This window comes from Nannospalax galili, unplaced genomic scaffold (genome assembly GCF_000622305.1).
Source record: "Nannospalax galili isolate Female #2095 unplaced genomic scaffold, S.galili_v1.0 scaffold284, whole genome shotgun sequence".
In the NCBI taxonomy this organism is placed as follows: Eukaryota; Metazoa; Chordata; class Mammalia; order Rodentia; family Spalacidae; genus Nannospalax; species Nannospalax galili.
This window is the reverse complement of record NW_008354281.1, coordinates 2,090,257-2,108,102: the sequence shown is the minus strand read 5'-3', so window position 1 is coordinate 2,108,102 and position 17,846 is coordinate 2,090,257. Positions and strand designations below refer to the sequence as shown.

Below are 17,846 nucleotides of genomic sequence, written 5' to 3'. Positions count from 1 at the left end.
CTCACTTTTGCTATGAGACCTGTTTCATAATAACAAAGCATCTACGGCTGAAAAGGAAGAGTTTTTAATAGAATTTCAGCTAATAAATGAAGGAGGAATAAAACAACAACAAAAGCCACACTATTTTGCAACCTCTAATGAAACTGATGACTCACAGATCATCAATAGCGGAACCATTAGAGGAAAGGCTAAGGGGAACTTGACGATGAAGGGATCAAGCTGGTACTACAAAACCGCATTGGTTAGTCTTAGTGTTGCTCAGAAGGGCAAAACACGACATTGCATGCCCTCTGGTGTAATCTAACATGAAGCTCACAGCAATCCCTGTGCAGTATCCTAGCCAGAAGAGCAAGCCTGAATCGAATCACGCCTTCCAGGAGAACTTCCAGTTGGCCAAAAATATATAAGATAAAGGAAGATCTTGAGCCAAACAAAGGAACAAATAGACAAATACAAGAAGCTGGACTTTCTGCAGAAAACTGGTCTTTTTGAAAAATAAATTAATGGTGCATAAAAACAAGTGGCAAAGTAATACTATTATAGAATAAAGAAATCTTGAAGTATATGTGTGGAAATGTCACAGGGAAATGCATTAATGTGAATAATTAATGTGCACTGAAATTATAATAAATTCCTTGAAAGGAATCTTCAGGGACATACAACCAAGTAAAATGACTAGGTGATTTGTTTTTGTTTTTGCTTTTATTTTGAATGCTGATTCATGCATACCACCTACACAAAGAGATCTGAAACAATGGTGGGAATCTATGGCATACAGTTATTAATAGGTGCTACCAAGGAATAACTAATTTTGTTAGGTATGTTAATAACCATTATTTGGCAAGAAAATATCCATGTTTAGAAGAAATCCAGTCAGACACATAGAATAAGATGGTATAGATCTGGGGTTTACTTTGTAGTGTTTCAACCAGTAAAACATTAAATGATGCCCCCCCAAAAAGTACAGCAAAATCTCTATTTCTTTAGTCTGCATGATAGGAGGATTTAAAAGCTACAGTATTTACTTCTTTACCTTGTCATACATTTGAAAAAGTTCACAGAAGCCTTTTAAAGGCGTATTCTTAGCATCCCTTTATATGCAGCTCACCAGTATGAATGGCCCACCCCTTCCCAACACCAGTATCAGATACTACTCATCATTTAGTATAAATCACCTCTCATGCCACAGGCCAGACAGGCGATCTTGAGATTGCCGTAATGCTCCCTAAATGGGTGTTGGCAGCTTTTAGAGGACAGAAAGCTTGATGAGAAAACAGCTGAACTCAATGTTCACCTTCAGCCAAAAGGAGAAAGCAACAAGAAGTAAAGTCAATGTAAGGATCGATTCTGTAAAGGTTCATACAGTTAACTAGAACTTCACGTGGTTAAATGGTGAAATTGTATCTCAAAAACTATATATCAATGAAAACTCCCATTCTCCAGTTTTCTACTTCTTCACAGAATTTATTCTCGAAGATTAACTGTGTGTTTCTGGCTAAGATTTTACTAGTAAACCCACCTCATCATTCCCAACCATCCATTCAGATGTTAATCAGCCACTCAACATTTTAAATGTCTTATTCCACTCTATATTCTACACACAAAAAAAAATCTTTCTTTAAAATAGCTATTATTTCCTTGAATTACTTCAAGTTAATGTTGTGCTGTGGTCCCCTTAGTCACTGAAAAGGACTAATGCTCTTGACTTCTGCATAAAAGAACAAGTACATTGCACTAAAGTCCTGATCTTCAATGAGTTGTTTTTAAGCTCCCTATTAACTTTCAGGATAATACAACCTAAAGGAAGAAAGAAGATCTTCCAAAGTTGGAAGGATTCAGTCAAGAATCACATTGGCCATGGCATGACTTACTTGCCCCCAGGAGTGGTAAAACAAGCTTCCCCAACTCCACAACATGCTAACCTCAACCCACTAAGAGTGCTTCTGGAAACCACTACTGTCCACTTTACAGACACCAGTGTTTTTTTTTCCAATTACTTGGTCTCCTGACCCCAGCACAGTTTCTCTACCATGCTAAGCTCAGGGAGGGAAGGTAGCCACACATATATATTTCACCTATGAATGAAAGACTATAGAATGAACAGTTCTCCTTTCTCTAAATCATTAGATACATGTACAGGTCCTTGAAGAAATAGAAAATCTTAAGCTATTTTTCCTCATTCTCATTCCATTTAACTAAACTACAGCTGTTTTCTACTGCCTTCTCACAACTCTAAACTAAAACCAATAAACTAATACACTATAAACTCAACCCTTAAGAGTATATACATAGAGAGGGAAAGCATGTGTCAGGAAAAGAGAGACAGAGACAGCGACAGACATAGAGACATAGAGACACAGAGACAGAGAGCACCTTTAAAACATTAAGAAAAAGTGCCGAAAATTAGCAATTATTTTAACAAAGTTTTTTTTTTTTTTGTCTATAAGACATGACAGATAAAAGACTAGGATTGTATCATTTTAGTGTCTACTTAGGTGTGATAACCTGGAAGCTCCAACAGTAATTCTCTCCAATTAACTGAGCCTTGACCAAACATCTCTTATTCAGGGCAGTGTTCAAAACAATTAATGGAGGGCTGGACAGATGGTTCATCAGTTAAAAGCACTCTGTTCTTGCAAAGGACCCAAGTTTAGTTCCCAGCTAACAACTGTCCGAAACTCCAGTTCCAGAGGATCCAACTTCCTCTTCTGACCTCTGCAGGCATTGTATGACACGGTGTATGATATCCACACAGGCAATACCCTCATACACATAAAATTAAAATAATGCATAGATTATTTGGTCTTTTTGAGACAGCATTTCCCTGTAGCCCCAGCTGGCCTGGAACTCACTATGTATACCAGGCTGGCCTTGAACTAACAGAGATTTGCTTGCTTCTGCCTCCCAAGTGCTGGGATTAAAGGCATATGCCACCATGCCTGGCTAATATTTCTGAACTAAAATATATATAAAAAAATTAAAGACCATTGATGGCCATAAGATAGGTGAAAACAGTGAATAGTTATCTCAAAGGGTATAAGTGGGCATAGGATGTATCATTCAGGCACAGATTCTTTACTGTATTATATGTAATTCTACTAAACTGCATAGAGAGCAGAGCAGATTAGACATCCTAATGAGGCAAAGCCAAGTCAGGCTTCAAAGTCTTGGAGAAAGAAAGAATGGTAGTTAACTAAATATGCAGGTTAATGTACTGCCATAGCACAAAAATCCCTCTACAATACAAGGCAGCTTTGAGTACTAGAAAGGTGTGTTGGAAAACAAGTGAGGAGAAAAACTCAGTAACCTTGAGTCATATTTAATTATATGATGGGGTTGGTATTTTGAAAAAAATATAGATATGGTTTCAAATATTATTAGATGATAGTAACCATTTCTAAAGAAGTAAAATATGAGAGCTTCATGCTGGGGGGGAGGGGGAGTGGATCTGTCTGTAAAGATCAAAGAGAAGCACTAATGGAGAGTCATTTGGGCAACTCCAAACTTTATCAATAGCTTAAACTTTTAGGCATACACTTCATGGAAAATATTTAAGTAAAATTTTTAAACTGATATTTCTGTGAGTTGAGAAGTTAGAAATTAACTGCAAACTAACATAATCTCTAACATCCATGTCACAAGCATTAAAACTGTGACTTGGTTAAGACTGTCTTTCTGGTGAGGAGATGTGGAACCCAAGCCAAAAATGTTCAGGAAGAGTTAAAGCTCTTTCCACTCATTCCTTTTGTTCCTTTGTATGATGACATCAAGATAATAACAGTAGCAATGAAGAAAGCAGAGCAGGGCTCCCACCCAAACCAAGGAACAAAAATAAGCACAAATCCCACATAACCAAGGAAAAGAATGCCAAGTGTGCCCTCTATTGGTCTATACATTTTAATTGCTGAGGTGTTTGGTTGACAAGCTGTATTCATTTAGCAACACATGAAGGATGAAAACTATCATGGTACAAAAATTATGTATTGACATGGAAGCCAGGATCCAGCATAAGCACAACAGTCTAGGATACAAGACTACCAAACCATGGCTCTGAGCATTCTGTGAACTGGCAGCATGATCTAACAAGTCACACTGAAGCTAATGCTAATGTGTGTGTTTGTGTGTGTATGTATATATGTATATATATTGTATGTTTGTTAATGAGATAAAATTAGAAAGGGCTTGATCTAAATCTTCTCCTTTGCCTTCAAAGAGAACAAGTTTTGCTTCTAATTTCAGGAAGCTTACAAAAATCCTGACCCTACTTCTGAACCTCAAAATAACTGCTTCTCAATAGAAATGTCTGAGAGGGAAAACCTATATTCTATAAGCATTCCATCCTTCAACAGATGACGAAAATTGAAAGAGTTTACGTAAATTATAACTTTTCCTCAAAATGACAAAGTAATAAAAGTTACCTCTGATTGGTTCTCTTGAATTTTAAAATTAAAAATTGGAAATACTTAATAGATTTCTACTCTTTGATATGCTGACTATTCTATATGTATATCCATAAAATACAGTCAATACAAATTCATGCATAGAGACAAATACAGGACAAGTGTATACATATACCCATACACATGTTTTGGCCCTTGTAATATCAGAAAATAGAAGTTCCTATGATTCACATAAGCAATGATCAAAAATGTACTAATTGGGTTGGAGAGATGGCTCAGCGGTTAAGAACACTGGCTGTTCTTGCAGAAGACCCGGGTTTGAATCCCAGAACCCACGTGGCAGCTAACAACTGTCCATAACTCCAGCTCCAGGGGATCCAACAGTCTCTTCTGCCCTCTGTGGTCATTGCATGACACAGGTATGCTTACCTGCATACAGGCAGTATACTCATACATGTAAAATAAAAATAATAAAATATTTAAATTTTTTAAATGTACTAATTATGAGGGCTGGAGAGATGGCTCAGTGGTTAAGAACACTGGCTGCTCTTGCAGAGGACCTGGGATGGATTCTCAGCACCCATATGGTGGTTAAAAACAGTCCAGAACTCCAGTTCCAGGGAATCCGATGCCCTCTTCTGGCCTCTGAAGGCATTGCACAATATGGCTGCACTTACATGCATATAGGCAATACACTCATACCCATAAAAAATAAAACTTGCAAAATTAAAGTATCAATTATGTAACTTCTACTGAAACATACATATGGTCCTATCTATTAATTACTCCACCCCAAACTTCTAGCTATTTAATGTCAGCTGCTTTATTAGCATAATTATGAGCTGTAGGACACTGCGAGACAGGATAAGAGTCTGTGGTCTGAAAAACTTTTGAATAGGTTCAAAAATGATTTCTATTTCTCAATGACTACAGTTGGAGTCTAGTTCTACCCATCCTTTTAATTATTAGTTTTTAAAATCATACATTATCTTACTAAGTCAAGCAGGCCCCACCTTTATCTACACAGCAATGAAATGTCAGCATTCTGAAAGGTACTACCATATCAAATTTTATATATTCGCTTCACATCTATGGAGGAACTAGACCTCAGATACACATATACATGCCTGTGTCTCTCAGAGTTATGTTTTCATACCAAAGTCATAAGTATAAAAGTAAAGGTTAAATTTTTCTGCAGTGCCCTAGTTTGTTTCTCCATTGCTGTGCTAAAACACTCTGACCAATACTAACTTGGGGAGGAAAGGGTTTATTTTATCTTACATCTCCTGGGTCACAGTTCATCAGGAAGCCCAAGGTAGGAACTCAAGGCAAGAACCTGGAGGCAGGAGCTGAAGCACAGGCCATGGAGGAACACTACTTACCGGCTTGCTCCCCTGGCCCCTGCTCAGCCTGCTTTCTTATGCAACACAGGCCCACCTGCCCAGGGGTGGCACCACCTACAATGTGCTGGGCCATCCCACACCACACAAGAATCAAGAAGATGCCGCACAGACATGGCCACAGGCCAGTCCAATGGAGTCAATTCCCCAATTGAGGCTTCCTCAACCCAGGTGTGTCAAGTTGACACTAAAGCTATCCAGCACACGCAGTAATTTATCTTTGATATTAGTATGATACCTTTTAAGAAGGTACATATCTTTCTATCTCTCCTAAATTAGTATTTGTTCATGTAAGTAATTCTTATGAATAAAGTCTTTGGGGTATACAAGTCCCTTATTGCCCCTTTTTTGCTAAAAGAATTTTTTTAAAACACAAGCACCCCTCTCCCAGAGATTTTCTTGTTCTACTCCAAGTCAAAAGCCAATTAAGGATACTTTCTCATTAAAATAACAGATAAGAGCTTGGGTCCACACAAAAATGCTGAGATACTGTAGATTTCTGAAATTATCAGAGACTTTACAATGTGTGCTGGCTGGAGATGATTTTAGATATCTATGCTAAACTAATACTTATGTATTCAAACTTCATCAATGTCCAAAAGGGTTCAAATCTGTTATTTATTTAGAGTGGTTTGTTGTTGTTGTTTGTTGTTATTGTTTGAGTCAGGGTCTTCCTGTAGCCCCACCTGGCCTGGAACTCACTGTGTAGACCAGGCTGTCCTCTATCTCACAGAGATCCACCTGCTTCTACTCTTTGAGTGCTGGGATTAAAGGCATCATGTGCCACCATGTCCAGCAAGATAAATTACCTAAAGATAGATAATGAAGTCTCCTATTAACGTCTATCTGTTGAACTGCAATTTCCGCAGGAGGAACTCTGTTAGGTATAGTGTAAGACGTGCCAAAATGACTATGTCATAATGCTTCCTTCCAGAAGTCCAACATAGGATAAGACGTGTGGTAAAATAACCAGAATAAGGAAGAAAAATACGAATCATTTAATAGTAGTATGAAAAGCTAAGAAATTATACAGGAATAATTTATGTGCACTTCAGAAAAAGGCAGGAAGGTAATTCCAGGAAGACTACCTGGAGGCAGTGGCATTTAAACTGGGCATCCTAACTCATTCAACAGTGCAAGTGAAGCAGTCTGATAGAGTTTAAGCATGTAGTACTCTCAGAATGGGGGAAGGTTGGGAATAGGTTTCAGTCAGAAGACAAGAACACTGTGTGCAAGAGGTTGACACTCACTCTGCAGCTGAGATGTAGACTGAGGCGTTTGAGGTCTGTGAATCAAGTAGCAGCAGGAGTACGTCCGTGGTTGAGAATAATACTGTGTGGCAGCATTCTAAAGGATGGAGTGTAAAGATGGAGATTCTTGTAGATGAGAAGGCTATGAGGTTTGAGGCAGGAAATAACATTTGGAAATGGAAAAGATGGGATGAACACAAACATCTGAAGTAGACTGTCCGTTCAGGAATAGTGTCAGCTGTAATGAACTGAGTTTTTTTATTACAATAATAGAAATCGCAAAGATGGGAACAAGACTCCAAGTCTTGACAACGGAAACCCCATGAATGGAGATCAGAAACACAAGCTGAGGTACACATGCAGGGAGAGCTATGAAGAGGAAATGAGTTGGCAAACTTGAATGTACATGAACAAAGAGCAGTAGCTGGGAAATCAGAGTGTGATATAATCTTAAGCTTAAAAAGAAAAGCGTAGGTTAGAGAGATGGCTCACCAACTAAGAGCACTGGCTGCTCCTGCCACATGGCAGCAAACAACCATTTTTAACTACAGTTCCAGGGAATGTGATGCCCTCTTCTGACCTCCACAGGCATTGCATGACATGGGTGCACTTACATACATGCAGGCAATACACTCATACACATAAAATTAAAAGAAAAGTTGAGGACTAGAGTTGAAGTCTGTACTTGGAAATAACAACTAAAGAAACAGATGGGGATGAAAGGGATAAAGCTGAAAAGTTAGTAGTTCATACTTAGACTGAGGAACAACAATGAGAAATGGACAGAACATATAAGCCAAAAAGAATGTATTGTAGTGTCATTGAGTAGAGGAAGAGGCTCTCATGGGGAAGAGGCAATGGGGGGAATTTCATTACTCCCAAGGGATGAGTAATAAAGGTTCAAAAGGACATTACCAGAGATGTACCGGGTATGGATGAAGAAGATGTTTTCATCAACCTCTGGAACTTCTGTTTAGTTTTGCTGTTAACCTATAACTACTGCAAAGACTAAAGTCCAACAATTTTGATACAAAAACCTTTTCAGGAAAAGAACGAGGATAGAAACCAGTTTGTAACCAGCCTCAAAGAGAACCAAATCAAGAGCATCATCAAGTAAGAGGAGGAGAGGAGATTGAACAGTGATGTAACAAAAGAGGAATTTAGGAATGTTGGGTCTAAATGGTGTGGGGGACAAGAAAAGGGAAAGGAATATATGTGATATGAAGGCAGAAGGAGGCCAGAAACAGGGGAGGGGCATAGGAAAGGTCAGTGGAGGGGGGTAAATAAAAGCAAAGTATAATGGCATGTATGCATGAAAAGGCAGGAATGAAACCCATTTTTTGTATGTTAACTAAAAAAATAATTTAAACCATAATTTTAGGTGAGTGGCATAGCACCATACTTAATAAGTGCATCAAAGAAAAAGATCCTGGAAAAGAGAAGAACAGGTGGGAAGTGGGCCACGCAAAGGAAAGCAACACCCTCCCCTCATATCCCCACCATGATGTTTGCATCCTGAGAAAAAGAAAAGGAAATTAAAGACTAGAAAAATGAATGAAAATCATTTTAGTTTGAAAAGGCTAAATCTCTCACATCAAACCTCCACTGTTTTTTCTCTTTCTCTTCCCCCCCAACATATATGCATGTATAACGTCCCCATTATATATGCAGTTACATATATTATCTATTCACTTTAGTACTATAATTAGCATCTTGCATTATTTGTCCTAGCTGAAAATATAATACTGTCTTCCCCTAGTGATTAGCCTTTGGTTTGCCATGGGCAATGAGAGGGCAGGGATAACAATCCTCACGACATCTTGAAAACTACTGAAAATTTAAACTTCATTTTCACCCCAAATCTTACCGTTTCTTCTCAGCAAAGTAGTGATCAAACATTATGGCAAAAGTTCTCTGTCATCTATTTCCTGAACTTGGGTGACTCCAGAAAGGAGGGGGGAAAAGGATTTAGAGGCAGTCAGTTGGAAGGAAAGAAAAAAGAAAAAGTAGCCTGGATAATCTGTGAACTGGCCAGTTGCTGAATAAATTAAGAAGTAGTTTTGCATTAAGGAATTAGAAATGTCATTTCCAACTTGTGATTACTACAAATATTGGATTCTACTCAGGCTTGGATTTAAGAGCAGATAAAGTATGCCAGAATTAAATGGAGGGCTAGCACTGAAGGGCTATTCCAATTGCCTCACCCTGCATCCCTGTTCAGCATGGAGAAGCCAGAGTATTCTGTGTCCCTATTCCCTACTGGCAATTTGGGTAACCCCTTCAGAGGATGGGGTGATAAGAATAGGAGGTAGGAATTGGCTAGGCAGTTAGGGTAAAAAGACCAAAGAAATGTAGCCAGTTTCTTAGCTAAAAGTCAAATTGTCCTTGAGCCTGGTTAGCAACATAACTCTGTTCCAAAGGCCAAAAATGTCAAAACTATTTGGGAGCTTATATCTAATTCTTAAAAGATTTTAGGGTTACCTCTTCAGAAGGGGGAATGTTGGAGGGGAGGGAGTGGGCATGGATTTGATCATAACACCTTATATTCATATATGAAATTCTCAATAAAGTTTTTGTAAAAAAAATTTTTTTAATGAATAAAAGAAATGGAGGGCTAGGAGAACATCACCTATTCTGAATCCCTTCCAAATTTCAGTGGCAAGTAAGATGTTGGTCTGAGCACAGCAATCCTCTGACCTCCTTGTACTAGTTAAAACACTGGCCAAAAAAACTGATGCAATTATGTTGGAAGCAAAAGCAGCCAATTAAAAATAGAGTGAAGAAAAAAAAGAACATGTTTATGTTGAAAGTTAAACATCACATCAACTTTTCTGAAATATTTTGGAACTTAAAAAAGTAAGCATGCATATGAAATGTATTTTGAAGCTTTTAAGTGTAGGTTAATACGTTCCATGTGCCACTTTGTATTTTGAAAGGATAGTGGGGGAAATCAGACATTATTAAAAAGTACTTATGAAAAACAAATATCTCCAAATCTCTTCGTTAAATTTTAAAGGACAAATTAATTTAGCTCTATATAGTTAAAGAGAAACTGTTTATCTTTTTTTCCAGCCTCAGCTGCCAGAAACACACCACACTATTTGTGATAAACACTTCATCTTTGTAGAAGAAGCCAAATGTAATTTTGTGAAAATGAGATGCTATGGAAGAAAGAGACCCCGAAGCTTCTGATAGAAAAGACTACAAGCAACAGCACTTGCAGCACCGTGCCCAGTGAGCAAACCACCAGAAACACAAGTGCCATGTCCAGAAGCCCGGTTGCTTTCAAAAATTTCCTTGAGAAGTTTTCCAGTGTCCTTGATTCTGCTATGCCCAGGCATATCAGCAGAATGGAAAAGATAGAAAATTAAGTCATCACACACCAAGCTCAAAAAACTCCAAGAGGCCATCATAAAGTTATAATATAGCTATATATTTTCAGTAATCCAGCTCAATATGTGGCTTATAACAATTCCAAAAAATTAAAACCAAATAACTATTTAAGAATACAAATAAATCATCAGAAACCAATTCAGATGCAGAGAATAGTGGCTAACAGTAGCTAATAGGAATTACATATTGAAGAGGGATGGAGGGTCTGATAAATGTCATATTGTTACTATGCAGACAAAACGGAGTTGTCAATCAGCTTGCCAAAGCATTGTTATGTATCTCCCTTTTACAAAGATAAGCATTCTTAGCACTAGGTTTGTGCCTAATTAATAAAAAATTATTTCATCTGGGCCCTATTGATGATTATAAAATATATTTATTTTATGATTGTTTCAAAATAAAGGGAAGAAAATCTAAGAACTATTTATATTGGTCTCCCCCAAAGTTTTATCCAAAGGTTGAGAAGGTCGACATTTTATTTCCTCAATCCTCTGGCTATCTTTGAAATAAAACATAGAGTTAAATGATACATTTGCTCTCTATTCCAGACTGGATGCAATTGATTTTAACTGACTAAATTATCTGATCTCTGCCAAGAATTTTATTTCATTAAGAAAATGATATTATGGAGCATCTGAGATCATAGAGCAGACTAAACATAACACCAAAGGAGTTCTGAGAATGTGCCACAGTGAAGGTTTGATTATTTGCAGATGGAATACAGAAAAAAAAAATAAAATAAGGTCCCAGGGGTAAGCCTAACCAATCCTGGTACCATTGCTGCCTGCCTGTGTTGGAACACAAAGCTAAGGAAATAACTCATCTTCTAAGCTACAACACCTTTAAAAAAAAGAAAAAAAGTAGTCATCACTTTTCTTCCTAGAAGGTAATATTTAACTGCCACTATGCAAAACAAAAGGGCAAGGGAAATGTTGGTACTACAATAGGCTCTAGCATGTCAACTGTCAGTGCTGACACGATTTGGCTGGTAGTCAGGCATTCACCAAGAAACTAATTTAAATCAATCTCCTTTGAGAAAGCCAATTGTTTGGTATGCACAACAATTGGTGTAGGATCAATCAGTGGGCATGAGATCAATTAAAACCAGCTTAAGTTTGTGAAGAGGGACAATTCACAGAACTTGAGTTAGATCTCTATTCATTTCAATATTCTCACAATCCAGTCCTTAAGCTTCCTTGCAGGGCAGAAAAGCTACTACCACCCTGTACTGTCTAGCCAGTCCTTTAAGTAGTTCCACTTTTAATTAAAAACACAGTACAGTCTTTGTTGGCACAGATAGTATGGTCACTTTTAAGGACTGTAGTTATTTTAAGCAGAAACTTGGGATTTAGGAAGGGCCATCTGTTGAGGGGGAGAAAAAAAAAGCCAGCAATATACGATAGTTAAAAAAAAAAAAAAAAAAAAAAAAAAAACAGCCATACCATTTGGTGTGTATTGAAGGCATTCAGTCCATGAAATGGCAAAGTTGATTTGTCAAAAATTACTATTGCACATTTTCTAATTGGGTTACTACATGGCAGTTATTACAAAAGATTTTGCTAAAGTGAGCTCTGAAATAAACAGGATCTGTCTCAGATAGCCAAGAAGAAAAGCACAGGCAGAGGAGCCTTGGAGATATCCCTGTAGAAGAAAGGCATGCAGTATCTCTCCTGGCCGCAGGAGTGCTGTATGTCCATTCTCCACCAAGTTGCATGGAGGCATTAAGTTCTGTTCAGACAATGTGCTTGACTCTTCTCCACTCAACCACAGGGGGACGAGCAGTGTGAATCAAAAGCCATCACTGAATTAGTAAGTCATCTCATAAACAAGAATAGGCCCGGAGTTTTAGGTACTTCTGTATTTTGTGCAAACTTTAAACACTTTGGTTTTTTCAACTAAATTGACTGCAGCTTTGGTTTTTAAAAGTCGGGGGAGCTTCTCCAAACACTTCTAACCACAGTATAATCAAAAATTGCTGGCTCTGCCAAGTAGTACCTTGAAATAAAATACTGGCATTGAGAACAGAGCCGGTTGGAAGGGGTCAGGAGAGATGGAGAGGGACTTTTCAAAGACAAATATCAACATGAAACTGTCACAAACTATAGGAAGAAATTTCTTCCTATTTTCATATGGGATCATCTCTGAAAACAAACATTTTCCAAATGTCAGAAATGAGACAGAGAGGGATGTGGGTGTATGTGTCCTTTATAATAATCCAGAGATACATAGCAACAATAGCCAGCACAGGCTTCTTTGAAAATGGAACATCAGTGACCCTGAGCTCTGCCCTGGGTAGGCCAACCGCTGTCCATAGGTGAGAACAGCTTAATAAAGTCCAAAAAGCCATTTTTTTAGAAGTCTGCAAAGGCTAGATGTAGAGCCACAGTTCATATCACATCACAGGTGGAGATGTTTATATCCCAGGGGATGGAGGTGGGGTTAGGAGGGGGTAGGGATTAAAGTCTACGAACCTGATGACAAATTCTAACTGTGCAAAAGACCAAACTGCAGTCAGAGACAACTGGCTCTCACCTGGGGCTTGCAAGGAGCTGCTATGCACAGTCCCTGCGTGGGTAATTCAATGCGTATGCCTGTGTGGTGTGGTTTCTGTTTAAATCCCCCCAGAAGACTTCATTGTGTCTAGCTGCACAAGCTTTAAAATGCAGTTGGCTTAGCTACAGCCCCCAGAAGGACTGGAAGACAGAATACAGAAATATGCGCTCACTAAAGGCTAGTTCTCTGAAACCTTTCTGGAAGCTACCATCCACTTTCTCTGCTCTTTACACAAGTGATGGAGCAATGAGCAATTAAAAAGCCGCAAGTGAATTTCATTGAGCACAAAAAACTTCCTCCAAAATTGCTGCTTTGGGGAAAGCAAACACCGGGCAATGTGGGCCTATTTTTAAAAACATTCGCACTGCAGGGGAGAACTCCCCCAGAAAGCCTGAGCAGAAGTTGCTACTTAATTTAGAAAGTTCCCATCTCTTGTCAGGTTCCAGAAAAACATCAACGTTGCTCTTTTCTTGGAAACATGGGTTCTCCCACGCAACTTAATATTTCCCCCAAACACCCCCCACCCCACCCCCCACAATCTTGCCAGGCTGTCCAAAGAGATCAGGAGCAGGATTTAAGAAGCACGTGGGTTGGGAAGGTAAAGACACTTGGGACTTCGGGAAGATGATTAAGAGGACAAAAGAAGAGAACACGAAAAATGGATCCCACATAGCAAATATGAGCCAAGGAAGAATTCAGGAGTGGAGGCGCGGACTGTGGGACCACATGATGAATCCCTGAGCGCTTGCGGGAAGCTGGGTTAACCGGCTCTCTGCGCTTCTCTCTGAGCCTCGCCCAATAGAAGCAGAAGAACACCTTTTGCCAAGCTCTTGACACCCTAAAAGTGGGGAGCTGTAGCCCACCAGATCTGAGGTGCAGAGCACAGTCCTGCTCCAGAGTACCAAAGCCTGACGTGCTTGAGCACCCCGACACTCCCACCCACTGAGGAACCAACCCCACGCACCTTCAGCAGAACGCGACCCACCTCGCTTACTGCGTCTCCATCGGTTGCCTTGGCACTGGCTGTAATCCATACAATTCAGAATGATGAGGGCAAAAGAGAAGAGGCGAAACTGCATCTGGACGGTCGGGCAGGGCAGAGAGCCTCTCAAAGTCAGGGAAACCTGGGGTTCCTGCACAGAAGCAGCGCTGCTCGCGCGGCTGGGGAGGTCAAGACAGATGCCACTAGCCCTGGGGCTGTAATGGTCAGTTCCGCTCGCTGAGCATCTCTCCGCTTTGAACCTAGGAGAACAGGGGAGAAGCAAGGTGGGTAGGGGACCGAAAGAACCCCGACGAGAAACCTGCACCTTCGCACCTCCCTATTTAAAGAGGGAGAGAAGGAGAAAGTGAACCCACTGGCACAAGCTACGGAGTAGTTTAATGCAGATGGTACAGCTGTGGGAGACTTGGAGAGGAAGGTAATAACCATCAGTGAATTAGCAACCTCTGCTGAGCTGCGGGTTCTGACCCGGGAAAAGGGCGGTGTGCAGGCGCTGTGCGGAAGGAAGGCGCTGCGGGAGCACTAAGAGCGTGGGGCTTTAGGAAGGCTCTCCAACCCTCCGTGGCGGGCAGTCGGCCACCGGAGAGCGGGCAGCCAGGTATGGGTTGCCTACCGTGCGCGCGTGTCTCGGGCCACACGGCGTGCCTAGGCGCGGCGTTCCATCCCGGGCTCGGGAAGCGAGCCGGGTTGTTCCGTTAGCACGTGGGCTCGGGAAAAGTTTGCCGACACCCGCCGGGAGCTCTTGGCAGCTCTGGGATTCCGGCGGCTGAGGCAGGGTCAGCGGACCCAGAGGGTCCTCGGGATTGCCGGCGCCTGGCAGGAGCGCGCGGCCGGGCAAGCGCGACCGCAACCACTGGGATGCTGTGTCTACGCCCGCGAGAGCGATCCCGCGGTCAGGGGCGCGTCTGCTCTACTCGCCGCTTAGGGATCCAATCGTGCTGCTTCCAGGTCTCTCTCCACCGCCACTTCACAGCTAAGGTTTCTCGCTGTCCACGCTGGGGCAGACGGAATGCTGCCCAGGAGGCCGAAGGGATGTGGTGAGCGCACTTTCCAATGGAGATGCAGACAGCTAAGGCTCAGGATGCTTCTATAAGTAGGTGGTGCTGTGGTCCTAGGATCTAAATCCAAGCTGCCTCAGAGTTCCTGGGTCCTAAAGCCAGAAACGCTTGGGTTTCCCTGAGGTCCTAAAGCGAGCTGACAGTTTGTAGGGAGCCGCACTCCAGCAGAAACTCAGTACTGAAAGTAGCTTGGGTAAGGGGTACCCCCTGGCCTTGCGGACCCGGAGCCCCGCTGTTTACGCCAAGGCTGGGGTCACTTCCAACTTCACCACTACCCTCCTGCAGGAGGATCGGAGGAGAAACTGAGGATGTCTTTCAGACTTTTCTTTCCCAAGTTCCAAGCTGTGGCTGCTGCTTCTGATAAGCAGAATCTAAAGTTTAACCACATCTTATAAGAGGCCACACCTCTGCCATTTTTCATTTAAACCTCGGCTGTGCTTTATAGGAAGCTCTGAAAGTAGACTTTCGCGGTTGTCAGAGCGAGGCTGAAATTAAAGCTCACACTCAGTTTACTGAGCGAGATTAGTATTTTCAGTAGCTTTTGTCGATCCTCACAACTGCTTTGGTTTTTTGTTTTTGTTTTTCTTGACCATGTTTCTTCTCCAGAAAAAAAAAAACTCATAGAAATGTGTGATACTTTGAAGTGCTCAAAAATTCGAAAAACTTTATTCTTTAAAGAAAACTTTGCTTCCCACTGAACTATTTATTATTCTTAATCCCTGACCCCTCCCCTCCTCCCTCTTCCAAGGTCTTCTGAAATAGACGCTCTACTTAATACAGCGTTAATTAAATACACTTGCCTCGTCTTCCATTCTGGTGAACCCCATTCATTGCTATATAGGAAAGAATGGATTTCCTCTTTGAGCAAAAAGATAAGAGTTCATACTCTAAAACATGGAGATATGGGTGTCTCTTTAGATGTGCTCACAGGCACATTATTATAACAGCTTTTAAGTGGCTGTAGTTTTGTTGCAACTGGGTCTGATGTAACCCAATCTAACCTAAAATTCATGCTAGTGAGGCTGGCCTTGAACTCCTGAGCCTCATGCCTCCACCTCACAAGTGCTAAGATTATAAATGCTTGTCAACAAGCAGGGTCATTGGACCCTCACAGCATTATCCAGCCTCTCTTCCTAGCCCAACTGTATGTAATTTGACCCTAATCACTAATGGCCTCCTGGATTTGGGGAGGACTAAAGTATACAATCTGGGGAAGGCTAGGAAGAGAAGGCATGACCCATGCTGGATAAAGGCTTTCCAGTATGCATACCCTCAGTTCATACATACACCTTAACAACCCCTCAGTTATCTTGGTAAGTAAGCTCAATAAATTCATTGGTTCCCCAGTAAAACGTTAATCAAACATTGGCTCAACACTAGAACCTTGAAAGGGAATAAGCATTGCTTAGCATCCCTAGGAAAATAAGTCTCACAACAGATGGAAATTTTATTTGTTAATGCTCTTATGTCTCATAATTTAAAAAAAAGAAAAAGAAAATGAGAATGTAAAAGATGTTAAAAGGATCTGGAAATGGAGATATTTTCCAAAATAGAAAAAATGAGAAAGCCTAAACAAGTGATAAAGGTCTGTCTAGGTTTGGTATGATATATAAAGGATGAGACAAAAGTAATATACACATAATCTTAAAATTTCTATGGTCATAGTTTAGTCAACTAGTTTAAGGAACAAAATATATATCTAGTCAACGTTTATCTAAGATTTGGTTTTTCTACCCAAGCCTTATCTAAATAGCACATGATAATTAAAAGTATCAGGCTGGTGGAACTACCCTTATTGGATGTTTAACAGCCATAGTTTGAGGCCTATAGTAATGTGGTTAGAGGGACTTAAATGACAGATTTGCCTCTTGCCCTCCAAGGTCGACTAAGTTCCAGGGGAATATGGAACACCTCTCAAAATGTCATGTAAATGTGGTGAGTCACCTGTCCTCTTTTTCAGGGAGGCCATGGAGACCTCACCAGATGGACTTGAACCAGTGTCCAGTCTACAAAGAGGAGGGTGAACTCAGAGGAAACATCTCATTCATGCTTCCAAGGGAAGCCAGACATGGTCAAGCAGGACCTTTGATTTATGTTCATATAGATGGAATTGGTAAAAGAAAGGAGCCAGGAGCTCCTCCCAAGCCCAGGTGATCCCTGAGGAACAGATTCTCAAATGACCTTAAGTGCAAAATTAAATTGATTTATTTGGGCCAACTGTATGGTCTTAAACGCCCAAAAGGAAAGTATAACCAAAGAGTAAAGTTGTCAGTTTATTTCTTTAAGAGTTCAACGGATTACACTCCCAAGACATTAGGCTTAAGTCTATATAAAAAGTGAAATTTAGGCAATTATTTCTCATTGATGATTTTGTTCCTAACCAGAAAGTGCTTCTCAGATGTAAGACTTCAAATCTTGGTCTCCAATATTGTAGTGCCCACCTGTAGCTAGAGGAGACAGACAACCAGCTATTGTTCTAAAATGATGGATAAATTTGTTTTCTCACCCTATCTAGAAGCCTTTGAGAGGGAACTGACACTAATTCTAACCACTCCAACAGCTATCAAAATACCTGAAATCAAATCCTGAATCCATCACTCTGGAGTCCAGCCTTGGAAGACAAAAGAAAAAATGAGGAGGAACACAATAGAGGCATGCTTTTGGAAGCCCTTGTCAAGAAATTCCAATGGACTCTCATATGAACTTTGAAAATTGCCCTGTTCTGACGTTTTTCTAGTTTCCTGTCTAGAACTTGAATGCTAATCACTCTTGCCTTTACTTCTCCTTCACAT

At 40.5% G+C, this 17,846-nt stretch overlaps 1 protein-coding gene across 2 annotated transcripts in view; it reads right to left on the bottom strand.

Annotated features, from left to right (window-relative positions):
- The window catches only part of Rspo2 (R-spondin 2), a 172,353-nt gene extending 156,972 nt beyond the window's left edge, over positions 1-15,381 (bottom strand). The window contains exons 1-2 of one of the 2 annotated variants that reach the window (XM_008851507.2): positions 14,610-15,381; positions 13,961-14,238 (exon numbers count right to left, since the gene is read on the bottom strand). In XM_008851507.2, the coding sequence (XP_008849729.1) occupies positions 13,961-14,075 (115 nt within the window). In that variant the 5' untranslated portion in view covers positions 14,076-14,238; positions 14,610-15,381. The remainder of the gene's footprint in view (positions 1-13,960; positions 14,239-14,609) is intronic. The other variant, XM_008851508.2, reaches the window with a different exon arrangement.
- Positions 15,382-17,846: the final 2,465 nt, after the last annotated feature.